This window comes from Colletotrichum paranaense, assembly GCF_030867605.1.
Source record: "Colletotrichum paranaense strain IMI 384185 chromosome Unknown Scaffold_5.1, whole genome shotgun sequence".
NCBI lineage: Eukaryota > Fungi > Ascomycota > Sordariomycetes > Glomerellales > Glomerellaceae > Colletotrichum > Colletotrichum paranaense.
The window spans coordinates 2136625-2160713 of record NW_026848963.1 but is presented as its reverse complement, the minus strand read 5'-3'; the positions used below and the strand labels follow the sequence as shown (position 1 = coordinate 2160713).

Below are 24089 nucleotides of genomic sequence, written 5' to 3'. Positions count from 1 at the left end.
GCGTAAGGCCTCGCTCGAGCGCCGATCAATGCGGCAGGTAGTCTCAGCCAGCCAGCCACTCCGTCTCCTCCGCTTCCAGCCACCCCTGCCTATCCCTGCACAGGTTTGACCAAAGCTAACATCGTTAAACAGCCAATCATAACTTGAAGGGTCACCTATCTGTTTGTCGATCTATAGATCCGCAATTTACCTGAAAGCAGTTAAACCTTACCCCGAGTATAACACGACATCTACCTAATTCCAAGACAGAAGTGAAGAGACCTTCTCCAGGAAATATGCATGTAGCTTTCACACCGACATTTCTGTCGCCATTTTGGCTGAGATTATCTCATGATGTCGAATCTTATGCCCAAGCTTGGCAGAAGGGAAGAGACACTCATGACTCAGTCCGGGTGCCTCATGTTAGGAAGCTTTGGATGAATTTGAGCGTACATTTGCGAGCAAATTTGGCGCAACCGTCTCAATCTACGTTCTGCTTTCGGCGTGCCTGCGGCTGAGTGCTACAATTTTTGATCATAGACAGAAGTAGATAAACTCCATAGGAAACAGCCTCACGGTCTGGCTTACACACCGACATTTCGTTAAGATTGCCCTCGAGACAATAGTCATCTGAGTGGCGGTAGGATGAGCAGATGCGTCTAGGGCCAGCAGGTTTCTCGCGTCATTTGTATGTCTTATGATGATGGGATTGGCAATTTGTGATGGAAGGGTACTAGCAACAGCGACCAAAATCTGCATCAACGTACCAGTCATAAACGCCAGTTTCAGCTCAGTCTCGAGTACAGTGGAGCAAGCAAACTTGAAGGCTGCTGTGTGGACTCTCTGGCTCCAGTCCCCTTTCATGCATGGGAGAGACTGTGGCTATGGCAGAGGCTGTCATTGGTGCACGAGCTCAAGATATTGAGAAGTGAGTAGCTTCAACAGTCCTTGCTCGGCTGCTCAAGGTTGAGGACAAGGCATGTGTGTGATCGGAAAGAAACGATCAGCTGGCTCATTTTGTGATGTATCATAGAGAGGAGGGAGGTTAGCGAGTTCCGCGACGAAATTAAGACATACGAGAGACAGTCCAGGAGGGGTCAGATGAATCTCGAAGCGAAGGCTGAACTTGATATGCACAAGCATTGATCCACAATAGCACGGAAGAGAAGAGGGGTGGCCGCGGGCCAACTTTGCACTCGAAATGATACCCTGGACCTATCGACTGAGTGGCTATGGGGGCTTACAATCGACATGAATATAAAAACCAGTAAGGTCCCAAGTTTCTGGAGGGGAGATTTGTTACAGCATCGCACGGATTCAGACTTTTTCTTTGCCTACTCCCTGTCTATTCTTGGTAAACTACCAGTTCCCACTTAACGATCAACCATACTCCTTACACCACAGATCATCATGGCCGAGCAAAACGTTGGTGAGTGAACTTCGCTTCTCGTCGCACATCAATTAGCCTGCTTGGCTCTAATCATACGTGCCTCGTACAGGTGCCGTCGTTGCCCTTTCGCCCCCGGAGGAAGGCGACAATGTCTGGGAGGCGAAGCAGGTTGAACTCGTCCGCAACCTGCCACCCGGAGATGACCAGGGACGCCATTCTATTGACTGGAGCTTTGGACCTGTCAAGGTAAGTCTTCCAAAGGCTTTCTCCCCTGAGCAATTTCGTAGCATCAAGCAGCAGTAATTGCAAGATTGCTTCTGCAGGTGCAAAACTCAGTCATCCTTTGACAGATTTTAACTGAGCAAATGTTTCTGCGACATAGATCAGCGGCTACGTCGATACAAACACCTTTGAAGTCGGTCTGACCGTCTCAATCGCCGGCATCAACATTGGCAACATTTTTGGCAATCTCAAGGACGGTGTTGGTCTCAAGATCAACCTTTTGGCTGCTAAGGGCGAGATCAGAGTTTACCTCAAAAACGGGAATGAGGTCTGGATTCACCTTGACGTCAAGATTGTCTTCGATGGCCACTATGAGGGAGATTACAAGATCATCACTATCTGATAGATATTCATGTCCGCATGGCCACCAAGCTTACATGTACGGTACCTAAAGCTTGATACTAAATGTTAGCCATTGCGAGACCGACAAATAGATTCATCGTTATTTGTCGCAAAGGATTCTAGCAACAGTCTTTACTTTACTTGACAACAAGAGTCCAACTTGAAAGTCGTTGTTTGATTTAAATGCGGATCAGTTGATTGAGTATGATATAATGAAGCATTTATCATTGATCTTGAGACTTGTCCGGACATGGCGACTTGCTGCACAAAAGAATGTGAATCACAAAAAGACTTACGTCAAATGGGGGTGTCATCTTATCAACTACCGCGCAAAGTGATTGAAATTCGTGAGAAGGCGTCTGGTGACGGGGCAGAACAGAACATAGTAGGAGCTAGTGGAAGGCCGACAACGGGTAAAGGGGCATCGCCCAGTAATCAAAGACATTGACATACCTTCAAATCTAATTAGATGAAGAACATTTAACAGCCTCGAGGTGGTTTCCTATTTGTAGTTCCATGGTGGCTAATAGTATAGACAAGATATCATAAATTAGAGTCCGCTGGAATCCCAATTCATCTTGCAACAACTGAAAGTATGCTACCATCGACTGCCATGGCCACTCGGTGCGTCTTGGACAAGATTGTGTTTACATCAGTTGTATTGTTACGAAAGGTATTTTTCTTCGGAGTTCGAAGGTGGTTAGAATTCGTCCTCTTCTCCGGCATACGTTTGACATCGTATCACCAAAAAAGCGAGGTGACTGGATTTCTCTGTGCAACCTCGTATTTCTACGCTGGTCTCGCTATCTAGATGTTCCAAAGCACGTCTCTGACCTCATTCATAGCCACATTGAACGCTCAGCAGCACGACAAATCACATACTGACTGAGGTGTAAATGGTGCTCAAGGGGCATACCAAGGGTCTTTACTGGCGAGGCTCTAGCATTTGCCAGTGTAGCAAGAAGTAGCGCCGCAGCAAACGTTCTTGTGGTTGGAGCAGGTGCAAGACCAGATCTGGCGACTGACAAGCTCGTTGACGACAGCTTCGGCGCGAGCCTCAAGGGCTTCAGCAGTCTCAATAGCGGGCGCTGCCATGGCGAAGGCGGCGAAAAGGCCGATGATCGTGGCGGAGAACTTCATTGTGGGATTTTGCGGAGATCTGAATATGACGGCAGTGGGCGTCAATGGTCCATGTCGCCACAAAAGGTGGGTGGAAGTTTAGCGGGGACTTACTTATCTAGTTGAGAATAGATTCTGTGAAGTTTGATTAACTTGCGGTGACCGAATTCGAATTCGAGGTTGTTGATGATGAGAATATGAGATAGAGAGGAGTGGAGGAGGGCTTTATTTATATTCATTAACTGTCTAAATTTCCTCGCGATTAGTTTGCCAAACCTCGAGACTATCCACAAGGCACCAGACCAAGCTGTCCCATCAAGAACAGGAAGGTGTTTCGGAACAAAATCCGTTCGAGTTCTAGCGCGGTGGCATGGAGGCACGGCAGCTACCGCATATCAACCGAATACGCTTGTTACGTTGACGGGAATTCGGGCATAGTAACCGTAAGCGGCACTTTGTAGTCATGATCAATTAGCAGATCAAAAGTCTTCGCAACGACAGACTGCATAGTATGACGGCTGCGTTAGAGAACTCAGCATAGGAAAGTGCAAACACGGGCTTCCCATGAACCCAACAGGCACCATGTCACAACATTATTTTCCACCTGTGCCTACCATTTCAATGAGTCCTTGGGAAGCATGAGAGTTGTTCAAACCTCAGATCAATGTGTCGAAGTTCAAAAACAAACATCGAGAATGAACTGAGGATAGGTACGGTAAGTACATCGCCAGACCATATCCATTGGGAGCAGGAGTTGTCATGGCCGAAGTCTAAAATCTGAGTAAATTCTTCAAAGTCGGTTTGTTCTGTTGCGCTCGAAGGAGTACGATCACCAAACTCTGAATGGAGATATAGGCACCGAAGGATTCGATTGCATCAAACTCGTACTTTATTGAGCCAAGCACTGAAGGATCTGTTTCGCGAGCGGACCTAGCTCGCTTTGTCTGCGGTGTGCATGCAGAAAAATCGACCAATGCGTGCTGTGCATGCCTCGCTTGAGTCCAGAGTTGCCTGATGTTGACAGAAAGGGGCAATTGTTGCGTTTGGGTCAAAATGACGACTCAAATAAAAAAAAGCCCCAGTCTGGGGACTTTTGAATATTCAAGGGATTGTCAACTTGATCGCGATGAGGGAATCCAGTCAGTACAGTCGTTCCAAGTCCTGAGGCATAAGGTGTATTAGATTATACAGCGGTGACACTAAGTACCCAGCTTAGGCATGTTGCAACTCGTATTTATCACCTGATTTCTATCATATTTCCCATTCCAGTCTTCGGCGCATCCTTCCGACGCCCGACTACAGTGATGCCTTGGTAGCTCAGCTCCCAGTATGAGATACTTCAAAATTCAGTAACAAAACACACAGTCCAAGGAACTTTTGAATCTGTGGTTCACAAACAACATTGAAGGAGTCAACTCAATTGCTTCAAGAGTTCGTAGTGCATTGACATATTACACTAGCCGTACAAGCCCAAAGTACCTCATGACTGTGGCCACTGCTCCGTCCCATCCGCAAAATGCCCATCTGTGCCTAGCATACCCCACAGATGCTCTAGCCGAACACCCCCAAACAGGTCCGTATTGCTGATCTCGGTAAACATACCCGACAAATCCGGAAGCCCAAGGTCCATTAGGTCAATATCTGGGTCCACATTGACCTCACCAACGTCCCTCGCTGGTGTCTGTGCAGTCTGTAAGGGTTCTGTTGTCGTTGTCTTCAATGAAGCTCGGTTCTGACGATGACCAGATACAATCTCTGACATGTTGGATTGCAGAACGGAGCACGCTTGGATGAACCGGGGGTTCTGTGTGACCTTTGTGTACTGCTCCTCCGCATACTGTGCTGCTATGCCCAGGAGCTCCAAGTCGGACCGGGCAAGCCGGGAGCTGGGTTGTTTGAGGATGTGGAGAGCGAGAGCTACTGCAGACATGAGAGGCTGGGTCATTGTAAAAATCATAGATTCTGATCTGTTGTGATGAGACTGAGCGAACATGCCGCCGTTACCGCCGCGCGGCGCAGGGGTTGCGTCGTCTGCGATTTCGCCAATGAGTCTGGCCATCGCTCTCGCCGACCCAATGCAGATCTCTGCGCCTCGTCTGAGTCTTGTGAGTTCGACGGATGACAGTGCCCCCGAGTCTGCTTGTGTGTTGATATGTGTTCGATACATCGACTCTGGGAAAACCAAGGCCGCCCGGTGGAGGGATATGAGGGCATGGTGGTAGTGAATAGCGAGGAAAATGGCAAAGTGCTGATGTCCCGTATCACACAGGTCGGCATTTCCACTATTAGGACCTGGAGGGCGGATCTCGGTCGGTAACGACTGGGCCCATTCCGTTAGTGCCGTATCTAGACGGACCGTGTCACCGAGAAGGATTCGTGATGTCTGGGATTGCCCGGAGCGGCGGTAAATGTGAGCGCTTATACTGCTGATAATGCGTGATAATGATGCCCAAGGTTGGAAGTAGTCAATAGTATGTCGATCACCCTGGGCTTCAGGGCTCGATGTCGATAGTGTCGAGGGTGCTGGAACTGGAACTGGGTCCGGCAACTTTTGGTCACAGTCCGAATCGTGGATCGCACTTGGACGGCCGGTCTCAAGCTCCATCAGCTTTTCGAGGGTGTAGCATACCCACCAGACTTGAGTGTTCAGTTTCCGGTTCGCTTGGTAGCCTGGCGAAGCTGCAGAATCTCCAGTATCTGGCGGGTTGCGGGAGTGCCGTGTTGAAGCATGTCGGTGAAGGCCAATGGAATGGGCGATGCGGATAGCTTGCCCAAGAGTCTGCCATCCTTGGCCCTCTTTGCTACGACCACGCAGTGCTATGGATAGGAGTAGTAGAGCTTGTACCGAAGCCAAGTATGGCGTGGATATCACATGCGCTAAGAGGCTGTACGCGGCAGTGAGGTAGTGAGTCCCAATCTCGGCCAATGTCCCGGTCTCTTCATCTGCACCGATGCAAATAATGCAGTAAATGGAGACTAGGAGTGGAACTTGGGATGGCTCAATGGAATTTTGTAGAGATCCGGACGCATCGGCGTCTTGAAGTGTCGTAAGTCTTCCTAATTCCGAGCGGATAGTCGGCTCGTCAAAGACAGGGAAAAGAGGGTGAATCCTCTTCATGTAAACATCTAGGTAGGCATCGAGGGTGGGAAGTGGAGGCAGAGGGGGGAGTTGAAACGATAAAGGCAATTGGAACTCCTCAACGTGGTGCATGCCGAAGCGGAAGTAGGGCGACAATGGCCGAAGACCGCGTTTGCGGAAGAAAAGATCGGCAAACATCGTCAGAGACTGTACACTGCTACCACCCATGAACTTTAGCCGATGTGGACTCTCATCAGTGTTGAGCGTCATGTCGGGGTTCAGATCCGCATGCTCATGAGGACTGTGATTTTCTCGCGCGTTGGCACGATATGCCTCCGCGACCCATGAAAGCTTTCGTAATGCCGCATCTTCGGCTTCGGAGCCGTCATCGTACGCCGGGGATAAGTACTGCCGCGGGCGCGGAGAGACGGCGCGAAGAGGATCTCGAGGTGTCTCGGAAACCCCCTGCACACTGCCGCCGCCCTGACTTTGTGTGCTGGCGCTCTTGGCCGCCCATTTCCGTACGGCGTGCTGGTTCGGATTTCTGGGGTTTGTGGTCTGGCATTCATCGCCGCGGAGGATGCAGTTGTGGCATTTTGGAGTCTGCGCATCGCACCGGACCTTTCTTTTGCGACATTGATTGCAGGCCAGAGACAGTCGAATGCGCTTCGGTTGGGAACTTTGCGGCTGTTCGCCCGAGCTGGATACGGAGTCGGGCATGGCTGCTGACGGAAGGTGAATGAGCAGAAGTTTTCGGTTGAGAGATCCGGACGGAGAGCCAGTCTTCTCCTCGGTCGAGGCCCGGAGGTCTTCCACGGCAAGGTATATACTGGAGACCCCTCATAAAGGGTCCTGTGTCACTTGAAAAACAGATGGGTTGCATTCGACAGGAAAAGGGATACGTGTGCCGGTTAGTTTATCTTGCATTTCCCCACGCGCGTCTGACCCGAGCGTGGGGCGCACTTGACGCTTCCCCATGCCGGTTCTGAACCTACTAGTGCCAATTCAGACCGCAGTCAAGGGAAACCCCGCGTTGGGAATCCGGGGGCGGGGGACTGCGGCATTGTGCCTCGGGAAGAAAGGCCACTCAATACACTGCCATTTGTAATGCCAGCTCAAGTTCTGCTTCATTGCTGCCAGAGCTGCGGATACCTCAGACTACGTTTCAGTTAGTAAGATGTGGGTATGTAATATCCAGTTTAAGCTATTTCCTCACGCGGGCTACGATCCGACTGGGCGATGAAGCCGTACCCAGAAGCCAAGAGTCACCCATACCTACCTATAAACTACTGACCTCACGCCTGCTGTCTAATTGATGAATATCGAGAAAGAAGCAGAAATTCTCTGGTCTGGACATGCAAGTCAAATTCGGTCATCAAAACTCCGGTGCAGAAGAGATCATTGACGCTTGACTCAGTACTTGCTTAATTATCGGTTGGCGAGTTAAAGATCTGGATCAACGGAGATGGTGGGAATCTTTGCAGGATCTGAAGTTGGCAAAATTGTTGGAAAAGCAAACCAATTGCATACGAAATCGTATAATCGAAATCATAGAATAGCATGTTCTCTCAAATGAGACTAAGGCCTGGACTATCAATATGCCTTCACCGCCGCCAATTGCAACAGCCTGTCCGTCACAATAGGCTTCTCCAGAGGTTCCTCGCGCTCTTGTGGGTCAAGAACCCCGTCCCTCTTTGCCTTTCCTTGGGGATGGATGTTTGTGTGCGGCCAGTGCGTGGTACCTCCCCATGAACGAAAAATGTTCGCTTTCTCCTTCAATGCCTGTGGGTCGGCGAATTTGACGGGCGTGAAGCAGACGTACTGCGCGTGTCTGATTTGAGTTCCCGTGGGATGTTTGGCGTAATGCATCGATCTTGACACGGTCAACATGAAGGGTTCCTAAACACTGGAAACAGGTGCTGTAGAGATGTAAACATACCGTGAATCCCAGAGCACCAGGTCGCCTGGCTCAAGGTTGGGTTTGATGAGGCGACACCCACGATCCTCGAACCACTTGACATCCTCTTCCTTGAAAATGAACAGGTCACGATAATTCGCTTCGGGAGGTGGGGCGTCTTCATGGTTTGCCATTTCTCTTGTCTCCTTGAAGAATTGATCGTAGAGCTTGGCGGAGCCATCCATCAGGATGAGGCCGCCATCGTCATCCCCATTGGGGGCGAAGTTGAGAAGACCTTGAATGCACTGAAGGCCCTTCCTCTTGGGATCCTGGTCTGGAATTCCTCTCTTAGAGAACGAAGTGATTGGGTGGTCTGCAGGTAGACTTACCACAGTGGGGCCATGGAGACCACTTCAAGTCCTTCTGGCGAGGAAGCGTAATGTTGAACATGTCAAAACTGACCAGCAACTCCTCTGTCTCCCAGATATGAATAAATGGGTTCATCACTCCAGGCTCCCTATCAAAAGTTCAGCTCACATTACACGAGTCCATGGACCGGTGCCACTCACATTCTTGCTTCCCACGCGAATCGCTCATGTGGGGCGCAGTAGGACCCGTACATGCCACCCTTGAACGAGACGGGGAGGTGCTCAGAGGTCCAAGTGTCTTCGTTTTCCGGATCAAAGCCACGATTGAAAGACTTGAGCCATTCGACCTGCTTTGATTTGTAATACTCAGCTCGTTCAGGAGTAATAGCGTTCTTAATGATGGCGTAGCCATGTTCGAAGAAGAAGTCGCGCCAATCGCCGTAGTTTGACTTTGGGGTTAAAAGGCTCTCCGACATGATTGAAGTTCAAGAGTGAGTACTCTGTCAGATTGGTAATGCGTTTGCTATGACGATTCAAGAAGGTGTAATCACGTAGTCGGGTCTATTGAAGAAGATGCAGTGAATCTGGATTATCCTGTCATCTTCTCTTTGACTTTATGTCTCCTCTCTTTCCTGCCAACAAGTAGAGATCTCAACCGTGAACCCGTGAAGCTATTCTGAGACCACAAGTCAGGCTTCCCCGCACAATCACGTCCCTGAATCGATCTCTCCTGTATGAGTGTGCATTCCCTCGGGCTTCATCCTAGGCCCGGTTCGGTCATCCGTTTGACCCTTGGCTGATGAGACAGCTATTATGGCCGCGGACTCTTCGGTTCGGTTCGGTTCGGTTCGGACGGGCTCTCTGGGCTCCTCTTCTCCGCAATTTCGTAGCAACGGCGGGGCCGGCTGCCCCTCGATCTTGGCTAGATCTGGTGCGGCGCACTCCTCGCCCCACAGAATCGTGCATATCCGCCTGGGGATGCCCGCTCCGGGCAGAATTAGACCGAGGCATTCAAATTATGGAACTTGAGCTTCGCGACAACGCGATGTTCTCGTATAGCCATTGAATCATCAGACGCGTTCCATAAAAAGAACTTTGTTTGCATGTTCAGTGATATGACGAACTCGTGATACCCCTTTGCCTCACCGTATCTCAATTATTCAGTCCCAATTGTCAAGTCGCCACATCCAGCCATGCCTCTTCCCATCCAGATTGCGTATAAGCCCATCGGTAAGCCTGAGATCGGCACCAACAACTACCAAGGCTTCACCCCAGGTCGGACCGAAGTTCTGCCTAAAGGTTGGAACGGCTACAATGCAAAGCCCCTTGAGAGCGACATTCGAATCGATCACGATGTCGAGATCAAAGTTAGAGACGGGTGTAGACTATACATTGACGTATACCGCCCAGCGGACAGCACCGAGAAGATCCCCGCCATTGTTGGCTGGTCACCCTACGGCAAAAAGTACAGCGCACTTACCATGCTCCCGATGACGCCATGGTCCTGCTGCGTGAAGAAGAGCGACCTCAGCGGCCTGGAGAAGTTCGAGGGTCTCGATCCGCAGCGGTGGTGCCCCAAGGGGTACGCGATCATAAGCGTCGATAGCAGAGGCGCTGGCAACAGCGACGGTCAAGTCCCAATTATGGGTTTGCAGGATGCCGAGGACGCTTACGATGTTATTGAGGCTATTGCAAAATTCGACTGGTGCAACGGAAGCGTTGGTATGGCGGGCAACTCTGCGCTTGCTATTGCTCAATGGCATGTCGCTGCTCTGAACCCTCCATCCCTCAAAGCCATTGCACCATGGGAGGCGAGTGGTGATTTATTCCGTGAGCAGTTCGTTCGAGGTGGCATTTTCTCCATGAGCAACTTCGATCTTATCACCAGTCTCATCATCAAAGGCAACTCAGGTGTAGAGGACTTTGCGGAAATGTACCGCAGAAGTCCCCTCTCAAATATCTGGTGGGAGGACAAGCGTGCAAACATGAAGGCAATTAAGATCCCGGCCTACATCTCCGGGTCAGACTTTAGTTCTATCCACACAATGGGTAGCATCAGAGGTTTTATGGAACTGGATACTTCCGACAAATGGATACGATGGAGCGCGTGGCAGGAGTGGTTTGATCTGTACAGTGTGCCGGAGACAAACGAGGATTTGGCGGTAAGTCTCCCAGTCCTTTCCAATGCTCCTTGTCAGGCATCATGCTAATCATCGCTTCAGAAATTCTTTGACAGATATCTCAAGGGCATCGAAAACGACTGGGAGAAGACCCCCAAGGTGCGGTGGACATCATTGAAGTTCGGCGACCGAGAGCCAGAAAGCGACATCATCTTTGAAGACTTCCCTCCACCAAACACCGAATACAAGACCTTCTATCTCGATAACGAGAAACTGTCCGAGTCTGCTCCGTCGAACTCCTCAACAGTATCCTACAACTCCGAAGATGGCAATTCGCTTGTCAAGTTTACATACACGTTTGACAAACCCTCACGCCTCATTGGCATTCCGAAGGCAGTCTTGTACATGTCTTGTCCTTCACACGATGACATGAACGTCTTTGTCAACATCAGAAAACTCGATAAGGACGGGAACCCGATGATGCATCTCTGCTTCCCATTCTGGGCTGCACCAGTCAAGTCCATTCATGACATCCCTAAGAAGGAGCAGAGTAGCACAAATTTGCATCTCGGCTCGGTCGGTCAGCTGAGGGCCTCTCATCGAAACACTGATCCGGAGCGATCGATGCACCCTCAATTCCCTTTCCACCCCCACGACAGGGAGGACAAGGTCCCACCTGGCACCATTGTGGAGTTGGAGATCGGCATCTGGGCCATGGGTGTAGACTATGAGGCGGGTGAATCTGTTCAGGTGCAGATTGGCGGTCAGTTTCCCTCCATTGCTGAGTACAAGGCATTTTCTACTGAGCGGCCGGATTATGAGAGGAACAAGGGCAAGCATTTCATCCACTGTGGGCCAGAGTACCAGAGTCGCATTATCCTTCCTTCCATTCCATCATAGTCTTCTTATGGCTAGGTTATTGCAGCAGAACAGCAGATATCATAATGGAGACCCATGAAGTTCTGGATTTCTTTCGAGAGCCATCCTGAAACCCACAATCAAGTTTGAGTGACCTACATCTAGCACTACGTTCTGAGGGCTTCTTACCTTCCGATGAAGTAAAAGCATTGAATGCCATCGAAGTACGACTTTTCAAAAAGAACCCAATACTGTGAAAATGTTCGAAGTAACAGCACTGTCAAACTTTTGTGGCTTTGAGTTGCTGAAAACGTTACGACGTCGGGTGTCAGTCAGAGGCATTCGGGTGTTCCCAAGTTCAATCCGAGTCTGCACGATTCTCTTCCTCTATACCCTTGATTTGTTCAGTCAAGAAAATAGACAAGCAGAGAGAGGCAGATAATTGTAGTAAATATCACTCATTCTTGTTGAATGATTTGCTCAGGCCTACTTTCAATAACTCCCAAACTACACATATGCACCTGACTGTCATCCAACCTGCCGCCATCTTAAGGCCTAAGGTACACAACATGGCACCAATTCTGGGGACTTCGGGACTATTTCATCCACCCGAAGTTTCCAGCTCAAGGAGTTTGGCCATACTAATGATTGTATGAAGGGGTTGTCGTGGTGTTTGCAATGGACCACTTCGAGACCATTTCTCTGATCTGGGTGCCCCAGATGAAGACAAAGATTCCAGCAGCGCCGATACCTGCCGTAAGAGCTCCATAAATACCAAATGCACCATCGTATCCCATTGAGGCGATGAAAGGTGTCACTCCATAGCTCGTTCCGAAAGAGATGACGCCGCGCATAGCGCAGATGATGACCAGCACCGGGCCAGACCGCGTCGGGTACGCATCGAGAGCATAGGTGATGCCGACTTGGTTTGCTCCGACAAAGCCGAAGTAGTAGGCATTAAGAGCAAACACAATGGCAAACCAGTGATATCTATCGGGGTGCTCGGCTGCCTGGCCGTAGATCACGGCCGCGAGTGTACCGACAATGACGGGAATGATGAGAGGGATCAGTCGGTATTCTGCTTTGTGAACACCGCCGTTCCTTCGAGCGAAGAACTTAATGACCCAGTCTGATCCTCGACCCAGAAGTGGCAAGGCAAGGAATGCGACGACAATTTGACCGGTCAGGGCGAAACTGACGACTGATGATTTCCAGTTGTAGGGGGCATTCTGCAGGATCCCGCCATAGGTGGTACCAAGAGCGATGTTGACGCCGCTAGAAAGGAGATTAAGTTAGTGACAGTACACTGAAGCTTTGTGGAATGGGGTATTGGCCGTTGCCAGGGCTGCGTCTTACATCGTCAGGCCATTGAGCAGAAGTGCCCACATCATGTCAGGAAAGAAAGTAACGAGAGCCATGCCAGTGCAGCATTGCCAGCCTTCTTTCCAATCGGCCTTTTGCGTGAAAAGACGGAGGTCGGAGGCGAAGGTGCGAGGCTTGAAGTTGACGAAGTCAAGCTGACGGGGCTCCGTGGTAGTCTTGCGGGTTAGCATCTCCGTATACACTCCAGTGGTGTCGTCGACTCCAGGACTAGCAGTTGTGACAAAGTGCGAGACCTGGGCAGTCTGGCCTTGGTATGCTGCCAGCGGTCGGTCATACTTTGTCTCAGGTACCATGAAGACCGCAAAGATGAAAGTGATGGCGGCAAAACCTGAGCCCAGGAAGTACCAGCCAGACGACCCAATGCCAGCGGCTATGTAGGAAGTAAGAAGGGAGTAGACAGCGCTGAGAGTGGACTGCCAAAGCGTGAACCACATGAGACACCGGGCACGCTCGTGAAGAAAGTGAACCTCTTGTACCATTAGCGGGCAGAGAGCTTCACTCTGACCGGCTGCCAGGCCAAGGACCATACGAGCAACGAGGTGAGAGGTATAGCCTTTCTGAACACCGCAGAGGATTGAACCTATGACGGCCAAGGCACAAGACCCGAGGAAAACCGGACGGCGGCCTACTGCAAGTGCAAGAGGCATTCCAATGAGGTTTCCAAGTCCCATAAACAAGGAGGGATAAGTCATGAGATGGGAAATATCATCATATCCTCTGCCTTCGGCTGCATATTCAGGAATAAACTCTCCGAGAAGAGCTCCAAGGCCGGAGACTTGGACGAGACCAACAGCGGCAAAAGTCGCACAAGTCATCGTAATTATCTATTCAAGGATTCCCAACATCAGTCATCGCCTTTGCACGGGATATGAGTGTCGGATTCTTGAAAGGTGACTAACCCATTTTCGAAGTGGGCTCAAGTTGAGGGGATCTGAGTTGTTGAGGCGAATGATTAGCAAGAAGCACTTGGGTTTTCAGGAGACTTTGATAATCCGCAGGCTCACCGCGTGGGTCCGAACTTGGCGTTGGGATAAGATAGGTAATATCTCCGTCGGCAAGTTGTACATTTGCCTTGAAGCTGCCATCGTCGAGTTGAGGCTTCTGGGGGAAGTCAGAGGCGGACTCTACCCTTTCTTCGGTGATCTTGTTGTCTATCTCGCCCATGTTGAAGCGATCGTCTTGAATAGTTAATAGCGGAACTTGGGTTTTTGGTTCGGAACTCAAAGACTGCCGTCCTCTGTCCTCTATCAAGGACGAAGAACTGTTTGTGGAACTATTGTTGTCGTGAAAGTTGGATTGATGCCACGGGAGGCAGGTCATATTTCTGCAAAATAGACACCCTGACAAACATCTGTGGTATCATTCGTCAATCTCGGATTCGTATCAACTCTCTCGCTTCTGTGTTCTTCTACCCTTGGCAGACTATCCGGCATCCCCAGATTCAACCCCAGATTCAGTGTGGGGTTTGACAGTCTGGGGTACAGGAGAGGGGCCCCGGCTTGGTCATTTACTAGGTCGTTTGCTTCGGCATAGTGCTATCGCTCAGCTTCGTGCGGGGAAGCCTACGCGAACAGGGAAGTCCTCAGCCACAACGAGGGATGTGACAACCTAGGGCGCTCCGGAATTGGAGTCTTCGGCTCAATATCCGTGCCGTTGTGTCTATGTAGTCGTTATCTTCGGTTCGGAGTTTATGAATGCTGCTCAGCTATCGTTTCCCTTCGAGATCGAAGCGGTATACGTTTTCCGGCTTGATTTGACCCGTATCTTCAAACCAACACTTTTCTGGGACCCGAGTGCTGGCCAACCGAAATCGCTAACTCGGTCTTTGAACCGAAATCCCATAGTCCATGGCACTCGGATAGCCGGCTCTCGCTCAGGTGCAGTTTGATAATATTATGTCTAAACAATACTGCCTATCTCATCACCTGGGCGCTAGATATTGCTCTAGGGGAAGGTTATGTCTCTAAACAAGTATGTCCATGGATACGAGGTATTGAGTTCTCTTGAGGGTGATAGTCCCGGAACAAAGCTCTTTGCTCCGTTCTATATCGGCGTTGTTCAAGTGGCCTATAGAGTGACTACGTCGCGCCTATCGATACATGCATGAAGTAGCTCAGGTATGACCTTCCAGCTGTCATTCGGGACACATTGCCGGTACGCGGAGCTGTTGTAGTAAGTAATAGCGTCACCTTGAGGCACAGTTGAGAAACTTTGGAGACCAACGATTGTGGCATTATGCATGTCAACGAAGGTAAGAATATAGAATCCTAGACCCTTTCTCCGAGTATTGCACTTCCCATCAACCAACAAATACCTTGAGCATTCACAATCATACCCGAATGTAAGGGATGCCTGTAAGCTTGAAAGCTCTCTCACTCAACTTCTTGTCGTTCAGTGGTCTCTCCCTAACAATGTGGTCTGGCTTTCCATTTCGGGTGGCGGTGTTGGACCCCGTGTGACGAGCGTTGGGCCAATGGGTGGTGCCCAGTCGAGCTGTAGAGGAAAATATGGTCAGCTCCATCTAGATGCACCCTAGATCAAGAACTTACAGTCATATGCGGCTTTCTTGCGCACAAGATCTTCTTGGGTAGCATCTGTGACAGGCATGAAGCAAGTGTACACAGCCATTCGATCAATCTTCCCCTTGACGGGGACATTGTAGTGCGCAGTGCGCGAATCCCATACAATCAAGTCACCAGGGTCAGCGCAAACCTTGATCCACTCTCCGCCGTGCTCCTTCAGCCATTCCATGCCGCGGTCAGTGAAGCCATACCACTCCTTGGTCCAGGCTGGGATACGCGGCTCGTCCTTGAGGTCTTTGTGGAACTGTGCACTCAGGTTGTGAGAGCCCTTGCAGACGATGAGACCGCCATCATCGGGGCCGCAGGGGTGGAGGTTGACGAGACCTTGAAGGCAGCGGAATCCAGGCTTCTCAGGGTCTTGATCTTGGTGGGGCCAGGGCTTGTTTTCGGGAAGGTTTGTGCGATTCGCGAAGCCATAGTTGATGACATCGAAGGAGACAAGGAGGTCCTCAGTGCCATAGACCTTCTCAAAGGCACCAACTACGCCGGGTTCACTGCGGATATCCCAGACAAAGTCTTCGTGGCAGGCCCCGTAGGCCATCAGCATACCCTTTTCATTGATGACGGGCAGCTTGTCGGGATGAACGGTCGATGGATCGTTTCGATCATAGCCGAGGCCGCTAGAACCAGTCAGATTCCTGCAGCTAGACCAAGAATATCAAGATAGAACTTACAATGACTCCAAAAGCCCGTACATCTTGTCCGCATATCCGTCGGCGCGCTCTCTTGGGATAGCAGCCTTGATCACGGCATATCCGTCTCTGAGAAGGTCATCACGCCAGTCGCCGTAGGACGGGTCATGGCCATCCATCTTCATTCTGCCATCATCAACGGTCTTGATTGCAGCGCTGGGCTGCTCCGTAATTGAGACAGTCGTAGTAGCCATTGTCAAAGATTGGCAAATTTGAAAGGCTTGGAGTCAGTGCAGCGAAGCTGAAGGATGGTATGGTTCAGTCTTTGGTGCTATCACAAATTGCAAGCGGTAGGTCTATTTGACTTTTACCTGTTCAAACGACGTTGCCACCACGATCACAATCTAGCTAACATAAGCTGTGTCTTGCACCCCTGCAAATATTTCCGAAGTTCTGGGCCGGGTGTGCTGATCACGTTCCGGATGGGCACTGCGATCGAGCCGCTCGGTTCGGTTCGCCGCTCGGTTCGGCTCCCTGAAGTTGGCCAACTGGGGGAGATACGTCCCCCAACCCCAGACACATCTGCCTTCTTTTTCCAGTTCACCTGGCTTAAGGGTTCAAAAGCAGCTAGGTATCGGAAAGTGGATGGGCTGAACTCGCGGTTATGCATTCGGGATAGGCAAAGCACCAATGTGACTGGCGGTCTTGTCCGAAGAGGGTCTTAGCTTCCGATCACAGCTCATCTCGCACATGCCAATGCCGCAGTACTTGATCCCCTGCGCCGATGCAAGGCCTTGAGGGTTGCATACTATTGACGTCCATCATTTTTCTTCCATTCGTGTCAGAGTCATTAGTAATTCTCGTCGCGATGTCTGCCTCAAACGAAAGCAGCTTGTTCAACATCATCGTAGTTGGCGGTGGCATCGCAGGATTGTCCGCGGTAAGCAATTGTAGAAGCAGACGAAACTGCGCTCTGACTAACTGCCATAGGCGATTGCGTTGAGAGGGTCAAATCGAAAGATAATTGTTCTGGAGCAGAGTCGCCTCAACCGAGAGATCGGCGCCACAATATCGTGAGATCATCCGCCCCGTGCATCTTTGAGGCATATGCTCTTCTAGAGACGAAGTGGACTAACAGGAATTCTCAGTCTCCAGCCAAATGCGTCAAAGTAAGTCATGAACCATAGATAAAGCGAGGTATTCCCCTCCACGTAAGGTATCTGACGTTTGTAGAATTGTCGAGAAACAATGGGACCTCGAAGAAGGCCTTGCGAAGACGGGGTCTATGGCCGACAAAGCTGTAAGGTCAAGGACGGAAGCCTGATGAGGATGTCAATTGACAGGTTTTTTCCAGTTTCGGATTTACAACACAGAAGGAAAACTACATGCAGAGATTCCCTTTCACTTGAAGAAGAGCTATGGCGCTGTAGGTGCACCGTCATTGCTTCTGACACGCCATGATCTGAATCACTGACAATGATGCAGGAGAGAATGATCTATCATCGGTAAGCACTGATGGCAAAAACCATTTCACTACTAAGCTGACTTCAAAGTGTCGATTTACATGATGCTCTAAAATCTGCAGCAACGCGAAACGAAGGAAACGTGGATCCTGTCGAGATCCGAACGGGCTGCGTAGTCCGGAAATGCGACCCAGAGGCCGGAACCGTCGCACTCGAGTCCGGGGAAGAGCTTTCTGCAGACCTCATTGTTGGAGCTGATGGGATGTAAGTTAAGTTTACCGTCAAATCAGAGGGTGGTATTCCTAATCCCGTCGTAGCAAGAGCGTTCTTCGACAATCGATCATCGGAAAGGAAGCCCCCGCGATACCAACTGGACTCTCCGGTAAGCAGGCGACTGTATCAAGAAGACACCGTGTATCCAACGTCGATGCTGACGATAAATCGATTTAATCAGCATACCGACTAGTGATTGACAGCTCCGAGTTAGAGCAAGACAAAGATTTCACATCCGTAATAGATCCGAGAGAGTCGTTCACCACGATGATTATGGGCCATGATAGACGTATCATCATGGGCCCCGCGAGGAACGGAGCAATCTACAGCATTGTAGCTCTAGTACCAGATGGTAAACAGCGTATTCCTCAAGCCAAAGTAAAGTCGTGGCTGACTCAATATTACAGACCAAATGCAGGAAAGTGCCGAAGGGAAGTCGTGGACCACCAAGGGTAGTCCCGATAAGCTCAGGGAAACATTTGACGTTTTTCCAAAGTGGGCCAAGGCTGTTTTCAAGAACTGCACAGAAGTTGGATTGTGGCAGCTACGCGACCTAGTAAGGCTATAGCCCAATGGTAATATTTGGGGTAAAAGATCTGACACTCTTTTAGGACCCATTGGATACTTGGTACTGCGAACGTGCAATTATCATCGGTGATGCCGCGCATCCGATGCTTCCGACTCAAGGACAGGGGGCCAGTCAGGCTATTGAGGATGCAGAGGCTCTAGGGGCCATCTTTTCAGATATCAAGGAAAAGCCGACCAGATATCAGATTACAGAGAGACTGAAGGTGACAAGCCTAATAGCCATTGATTTTGAGGCTCAGTGGCTAACATTTCAACAGATAGTATTCGACTGTCGGTACGAGAGGGCCACACTCATCCAAGGCTACAGTAGAGAGTCCGGAAAGCCTGCGACAGACAAGGGCAACAGCAAGATCACGATGTCAGTTATTAGAATTAAGCAAGTGATTCTGTCGCTAATAATCACAGGAATCCGGCTGAGTTCATGGACTATAATTGTACCTACAATGGCGCAAAAGACTGGATTGAGCGACAGGCCAGGGCGAAGATATTGGCTGAAGTTGAAGAGTCGAAGGGTACCGCGCCAGTCTCCATTGCGACGAAACAGATGGCTGCAATTGCTCTGGGCAGTAAATGAAAGATGTTGATTGGTGCTCCAAAGAAGAAGCATTGAATAGGTAAGAGACAAGGATGGTATGAGTCTTGGATATTGCCACTCTATCGTAATTGGGCCTGTCGAGCATATGAAATCGCAGTCATCATGTCGTTCAAAATCTGCCCAATTGCAGCATCAACCTGTAGAGAATTTCGCGAGATACTGACCTCTGAGTCATTCCCGACGTTGCAATTGAGCTTGTTGCTGGCCCTCAGCCACCATTGTGCGAATTGAGGTTTAGAATTGGTTGACCCTTTCCCCTAGTCATGCCAGTCTAACTAGCGGTGGTCGTAGTTTATTCTGGCCTCAGTGGCTCTGTGTCCCGCAGTCAAGAATGCCCACCGTTATACGAGCACCTTGAACGTCGACATTTCCAACGTATCGGGGCCCGAATGTTCCGTTACGCGATGATGCGAAGTGAATCATACTGGGCCGGAGAGATGAGTCAGACGCGGCCCGAGGCTTAGTTTCAAGGTGAAGAAAAGTGGATTGGACCACGGCACTTCAGCAAAGCCTACAATCCCATTCCGGGTAGATCGTAAATGTCTATGGGGAAAATTATCAGCGCTACCGATGCGGCGATGAACTCAAGGCATCTACCGGTACGGCAGTGTTACACAGGGTAAGATGTCATAGCGTCAGATTTTTGGTGCATAGCACGGTTATCCCCGGGAAACCTTAAGTAAAGAGTAGACTACGATAAAATCTTTCTCATCAAGTACTTAAGACAGAGAGTGAGTTGCCAATGTTTAGTTTGAGTTTCACTCTCATCTTTATCGACTCCTTCACGATGATCTCCCCTTCACAAGCCTCGCAGGCCCTGCACTACGGCTGTGCCCTGAGCGCCGTGCTCATCGGCCTTTCGGCTTCAGTTCAGTCAGGCCAAGCCAAGAGGAAACACACATCAACGAAAGATTACAAACATCGCCGATCAAAACCCGAGAAAGTTGCGAAACTCATCGTCATTCTTACATACGTCTCTGAACTAGTTGCTGCAACATTTCAGCCCGGCGCTTTCAATGAGGAGCAAGCTCACATTATCCACGTCTTGCTGTCAACTCTCGCGTGGATAGCGCTTTGTTCTAACGGAAATGTGCCAAGACTTTTGCTCGGCGCCTGCACTGCAACATTCTTGCTCGAGATTCCTCTGCTGGTTCTCAATGTTCGTGGACGATCATTTTCTACCCCCGACGTTGTTTGTCTTGTTTGCCAAGGAGCTCGAATCTTTGTCATTGCCGGTTTAGTTTTGGTTGCTTTGGCCAGCACTACCAATCGGGGCGGTAGCAGTGGAGCCTGCTCAGCAGAAAGTCAACCTTTCCTTGGATCGCATGAACAAGAAGGGCCTGCAGACTATGGAACCGAACGCTTCAGGGATGATACCGATACCGAGATCGCCAGTGGTGGCTCCGAAGACGAAGATACAGACGATGACGACGACGATAGTGCCAGCATCAAGCGTCGGCGAGCCAAGAGACTAGAAGAGACGGGCGGATGGCTGGGATATTTGAAAGACTTCAAAGTCTTTGTCCCGCTTCTGATCCCCAGAAACGACAGAAAAGTTCAACTTTCAATTGTTCTCTGCCTTCTGTGCATAGCAGGTGGAAGAGCAATGATCATCCTGATCCCCCGTCAACTCGGCATCGTCACCGACAAAATCTTGGCGAAAGAAGCACCGTACGGTGCACTGGCCATATGGTTGCTTTTAAGTCTCATCAGCGGCGAGTCGGGTCTGGGTTTGATTGAAGCACTCGCGAAAATTCCCATCAAGCAGTTTTCATACAGGCAGATCACCAATGCCGCCTTCAGTCACGTCATGAACCTTCCCATGGAGTTCCACGCTGAGAGAGACTCTGCAGAAGTCATGAAGGCCATTGAGCAGGGTGGAGCTCTTAGCAATCTGCTCGAGACCGCCGTCATTGACATACTGCCGACAGTTGCGGACATGTTCATCGCACTCTGGTTCCTGTACTGGAAATTCAACGCCTATGTCTCTCTGGCTATGCTTGTGGCTTCTGTGGCTTTCACAACCTTGGAGGTCGTCACTTCAAACATGAACCTTGCGAATCGCAGGGCGTCAAGCAAAGCTGAAAGAGAGGAAGCGAGAATCATGCACCAGGCTGTTCAAGGATGGCAGACCGTCACGTATTTCAACATGTTCAATTTCGAGAAGCGCCGCTTCGGCCAGGCTGTGGACTCGCAACTCGCCGCTAGCCGTAGATATGGAGTCGGCGATGCTTTCATTCAGGCTCTCCTGGAGGCGACCGTGCCAGTGACATTTTTCGTGCTAGCATGCCTGGTACTGTATGAGATCACTAACGGCCGAGCTTCCCCCGGAGATTTTGTGTTGCTCTTAACATACTGGGAGTATCTAGTCTGGCCTCTGAAATTCCTCTCACACAATTACCGGTACTTGATGTCAGACTTGGTGGATGCCGAACGTCTTCTCAATCTACTACAGACCAAGTCAACCATCGTCGAAAGGGAGAACGCCAAGAATCTCACGCCCGTCAAAGGCCACGTCGCATTTGAGAATGTCGGCTTTGCCTACGATCCGAGGAGACAGACTATTGAACAGCTGGACGTGTCAGCAGCACCAGGAAAGACTATCGCCTTGGTCGGAGAGACGGGCGCTGGAAAGTCATCAATCATGAAATTGCTGCTGCGGTTTTACGACGTCACAAGCGGTCGCATCACCATTGACGGCCAAGACATTCGCGACGTCACTCTCACATCGCTTCGCGAAGCCCTTGGAGTTGTTCCGCAGGACCCCTTGCTGTTTAACGCATCCGTCATGGAAAACTTGCGTTACGCACGGCCATCTGCGACAGACGAAGACGTTTTCGAGGCATGTCGGGCTGCTGCGATCCACGACCGGATCCTGAGTTTCGCCGACGGCTACGAGAGCAAGGTTGGCGAGCAGGGGGTCAAACTTTCTGGCGGTGAAATCCAGAGACTTGCCATTGCGCGAGTATTTCTAAAGGATCCGCCCATTCTGATTCTCGACGAGGCGACGAGTGCGGTTGACACGATGACTGAGGCGAATATTCAACATGCTTTGGAGACTTTGAAGAGTGGCAGGACGACGTTTGTTATTGCGCACAGACTCTCAACGGTTGTCAACTCGGACAAGATTGTGGTCATACACGAGGGTAGAGTGGTTGAAAGTGGTACACACGAAGAATTGTTGGCGCAAGGTAACAGATACAAGGACTTGTGGACGAGACAAGTTGGTGGTGCTTCAGAGAGGAACAGGATATGACAAGGTTCGTGTTTAGGTTTCCTTTTTTTCTGATTTTGATAAGCGTTTTAGTGTTTTTGGCCATTCTTTGATTGGGATCTGGGCCATTGGTGGCTGCCTCGTCGTTGCCAAATGAGACATTGCTCGGGACCGTAGAAACTCGGGAATCAGAGTACGTTCTCAGGTTAAGCTCGATGAGGAGCATTTTCACATTTGGCTGTCTTAATGACTCCAACAATGGTGGCCTTTGGGGCACGCAACGATGTACCGGTACTAGGTTTTAGTGATTTGGAGCGCAAATCCCCTACTAGCCCTTGAGTGGCGTGGATCGATCGGACGGTTAGGGGGGCTTGCGCTTAGATCGACAGGGACTACGAATGCCGTCATCAAGAGAGATGGCTTCTGTGTCGGACAACAACACTTGTAAAATTGTCCGTGAGAACTTATGAATGAGACATGTTGGAGACCTGACCTAGCATGAGAAGGTCAGCAAATTTGGAACTGTTTCCCAGTCATATAACGCAGATGCGCGTAGGGGTCTGCCTCGCACGATCATACCTTCTCTTGAGACCCGCCTAGACCAGAACAAGTTTTAACACCAGTCCCATAAACAGGGCATCACTGTTAATCCCAATAACAACACGCACGCGATCAGCTACCCAGATAGGAAATCCCAGCTCTATATCGTCCAAAATAACGCACAATGACTCCGATTGCACACTTTCCGACGAGTTGGAAGCCAATATCAAGCGCAAGACGCGTCGGAAATCTTCATCAATCACAAAGGAAGTCACTGATAAGAACGCGCCAAAGTCTAAGAAGAAGAAGAACGAGAACGCGATTGTTGATTTCAAGGCAAACCCTGCTGACGATGAATTCGTCCGCTCACCGCCTTCAGCCCCAAAACTCTCTGGAAAGAGGTTTGCCGCCTGATTTCAACATGCCCAGTCATCTCCATACCCCAACTTCCTCCAATCGACCCATAACGAATATCAGGTCGATTATATACCCCGGAAGGTCTTCATGGAGATGTGATTCGGGAACTCTCTGCAGATCTAGATGTTCCAGCTCAAGAGTGCCTATATGTGATGGATGCTTTGGTGATAGCTGCCCTCAGCCAGGCGACCAGTTGGAACAATGCCAAGCGTGCCATGAAGAACTTGAAGGAGATGTGTACGGGTCCCTGTCCAACTGGGAGGAAATTGTGGAGGGCAGTATGGAGAGGTTAGTGGAGGCGCTGCAACCCGGCGGGATGCAGAGCAAGGAGACCAAGATTCTCATGCAGCTGTTGGACAAGTGGGATCTTCAGCGCCCCTTCAACGCAAGCGATGAAGAAGTTGTCAAGGACGTGGTCGGCTACTGGGGTGTTGGATTCAATGGCGTGTTCTGTTTGATGCGCATCTGTCTGAATCAGGATGTCTTTGCTGTGGACACCCACACTTACCACATCACAGGTCTCTGGGGTTGAGACCACGTGATGCATTATGGGAGCTGGCGCAGGCCAGTCTAGATGCTCGAATACCGAATGAACTGAAGTTTGAGTTACACTCTCAGCCTGTTGCCCACGGCCAGAAGTGCCCTGTCTGTCGAGGCAACGGAGACAGCAAAGCCCTTTGTGATTACCGAGTGCTCCTGCGTCAACGAATGGGAGAGGCCAAGGACAACATGGTAAATTTGTATGTAGTAGACTATCGTATTACCTCCTCAAATGATTATCTTTAACTCCGTTCAACATTGGCGCATCTGCTATCACAATTGACTACTCGTAACTCGGGAGATCAACACGGAAGGATGAGATAAGAGGCGGCTCACACGGAATGTAACCACCCTTTGCCAAATGAGACGACTTCACTACCACCACTCTACCTGAATCTGGATGAAAACCCTTCCACTGTTACACCACA

At 50.2% G+C, this 24089-nt stretch overlaps 9 protein-coding genes across 9 annotated transcripts; 4 read left to right on the top strand and 5 right to left on the bottom strand.

Annotated features, from left to right (window-relative positions):
- Window positions 1-1389: 1389 nt before the first annotated feature.
- On the top strand, window positions 1390-1994 carry CPAR01_07107 (uncharacterized protein; the record flags this gene model as incomplete). The annotated part of the gene is made up of 3 exons (XM_060491378.1): window positions 1390-1408; window positions 1479-1615; window positions 1752-1994. The coding sequence occupies 3 exons, from the start codon at window positions 1390-1392 to the stop codon at window positions 1992-1994; spliced, it is 399 nt and encodes a 132-aa protein (XP_060350252.1).
- A 938-nt stretch (window positions 1995-2932) lies between these two features.
- Window positions 2933-3133, bottom strand: CPAR01_07106 (uncharacterized protein; the record flags this gene model as incomplete). The annotated part of the gene is made up of 1 exon (XM_060491377.1): window positions 2933-3133. One exon carries the CDS (start codon window positions 3131-3133, stop codon window positions 2933-2935), a length of 201 nt encoding a protein of 66 aa, XP_060350251.1.
- A 1459-nt stretch (window positions 3134-4592) lies between these two features.
- CPAR01_07105 (fungal specific transcription factor domain-containing protein) lies at window positions 4593-6911 on the bottom strand (the record flags this gene model as incomplete). The annotated part of the gene is made up of 1 exon (XM_060491376.1): window positions 4593-6911. The coding sequence occupies one exon, from the start codon at window positions 6909-6911 to the stop codon at window positions 4593-4595; it is 2319 nt and encodes a 772-aa protein (XP_060350250.1).
- An 873-nt stretch (window positions 6912-7784) lies between these two features.
- CPAR01_07104 (uncharacterized protein) lies at window positions 7785-8932 on the bottom strand (the record flags this gene model as incomplete). The annotated part of the gene is made up of 4 exons (XM_060491375.1): window positions 7785-8064; window positions 8131-8422; window positions 8478-8605; window positions 8658-8932. 4 exons carry the CDS (start codon window positions 8930-8932, stop codon window positions 7785-7787), a joined length of 975 nt encoding a protein of 324 aa, XP_060350249.1.
- A 717-nt stretch (window positions 8933-9649) lies between these two features.
- Window positions 9650-11476, top strand: CPAR01_07103 (X-Pro dipeptidyl-peptidase C-terminal non-catalytic domain-containing protein; the record flags this gene model as incomplete). The annotated part of the gene is made up of 2 exons (XM_060491374.1): window positions 9650-10618; window positions 10679-11476. The coding sequence occupies 2 exons, from the start codon at window positions 9650-9652 to the stop codon at window positions 11474-11476; spliced, it is 1767 nt and encodes a 588-aa protein (XP_060350248.1).
- A 599-nt stretch (window positions 11477-12075) lies between these two features.
- Window positions 12076-13981, bottom strand: CPAR01_07102 (major facilitator superfamily transporter; the record flags this gene model as incomplete). The annotated part of the gene is made up of 3 exons (XM_060491373.1): window positions 12076-12709; window positions 12791-13592; window positions 13717-13981. 3 exons carry the CDS (start codon window positions 13979-13981, stop codon window positions 12076-12078), a joined length of 1701 nt encoding a protein of 566 aa, XP_060350247.1.
- A 1165-nt stretch (window positions 13982-15146) lies between these two features.
- On the bottom strand, window positions 15147-16285 carry CPAR01_07101 (phytanoyl-CoA dioxygenase; the record flags this gene model as incomplete). The annotated part of the gene is made up of 3 exons (XM_060491372.1): window positions 15147-15310; window positions 15367-16019; window positions 16074-16285. The coding sequence occupies 3 exons, from the start codon at window positions 16283-16285 to the stop codon at window positions 15147-15149; spliced, it is 1029 nt and encodes a 342-aa protein (XP_060350246.1).
- A 614-nt stretch (window positions 16286-16899) lies between these two features.
- On the top strand, window positions 16900-18929 carry CPAR01_07100 (uncharacterized protein; the record flags this gene model as incomplete). Its single annotated transcript, XM_060491371.1, has 13 exons — window positions 16900-16971; window positions 17022-17104; window positions 17180-17200; window positions 17265-17331; window positions 17386-17457; window positions 17517-17536; window positions 17585-17758; window positions 17812-17876; window positions 17961-18119; window positions 18175-18323; window positions 18379-18558; window positions 18613-18713; window positions 18761-18929. The coding sequence occupies 13 exons, from the start codon at window positions 16900-16902 to the stop codon at window positions 18927-18929; spliced, it is 1332 nt and encodes a 443-aa protein (XP_060350245.1).
- An 808-nt stretch (window positions 18930-19737) lies between these two features.
- CPAR01_07099 (ABC transporter) lies at window positions 19738-23653 on the top strand (the record flags this gene model as incomplete). Its single annotated transcript, XM_060491370.1, has 3 exons — window positions 19738-22141; window positions 22841-23105; window positions 23245-23653. 3 exons carry the CDS (start codon window positions 19738-19740, stop codon window positions 23651-23653), a joined length of 3078 nt encoding a protein of 1025 aa, XP_060350244.1.
- Window positions 23654-24089: the final 436 nt, after the last annotated feature.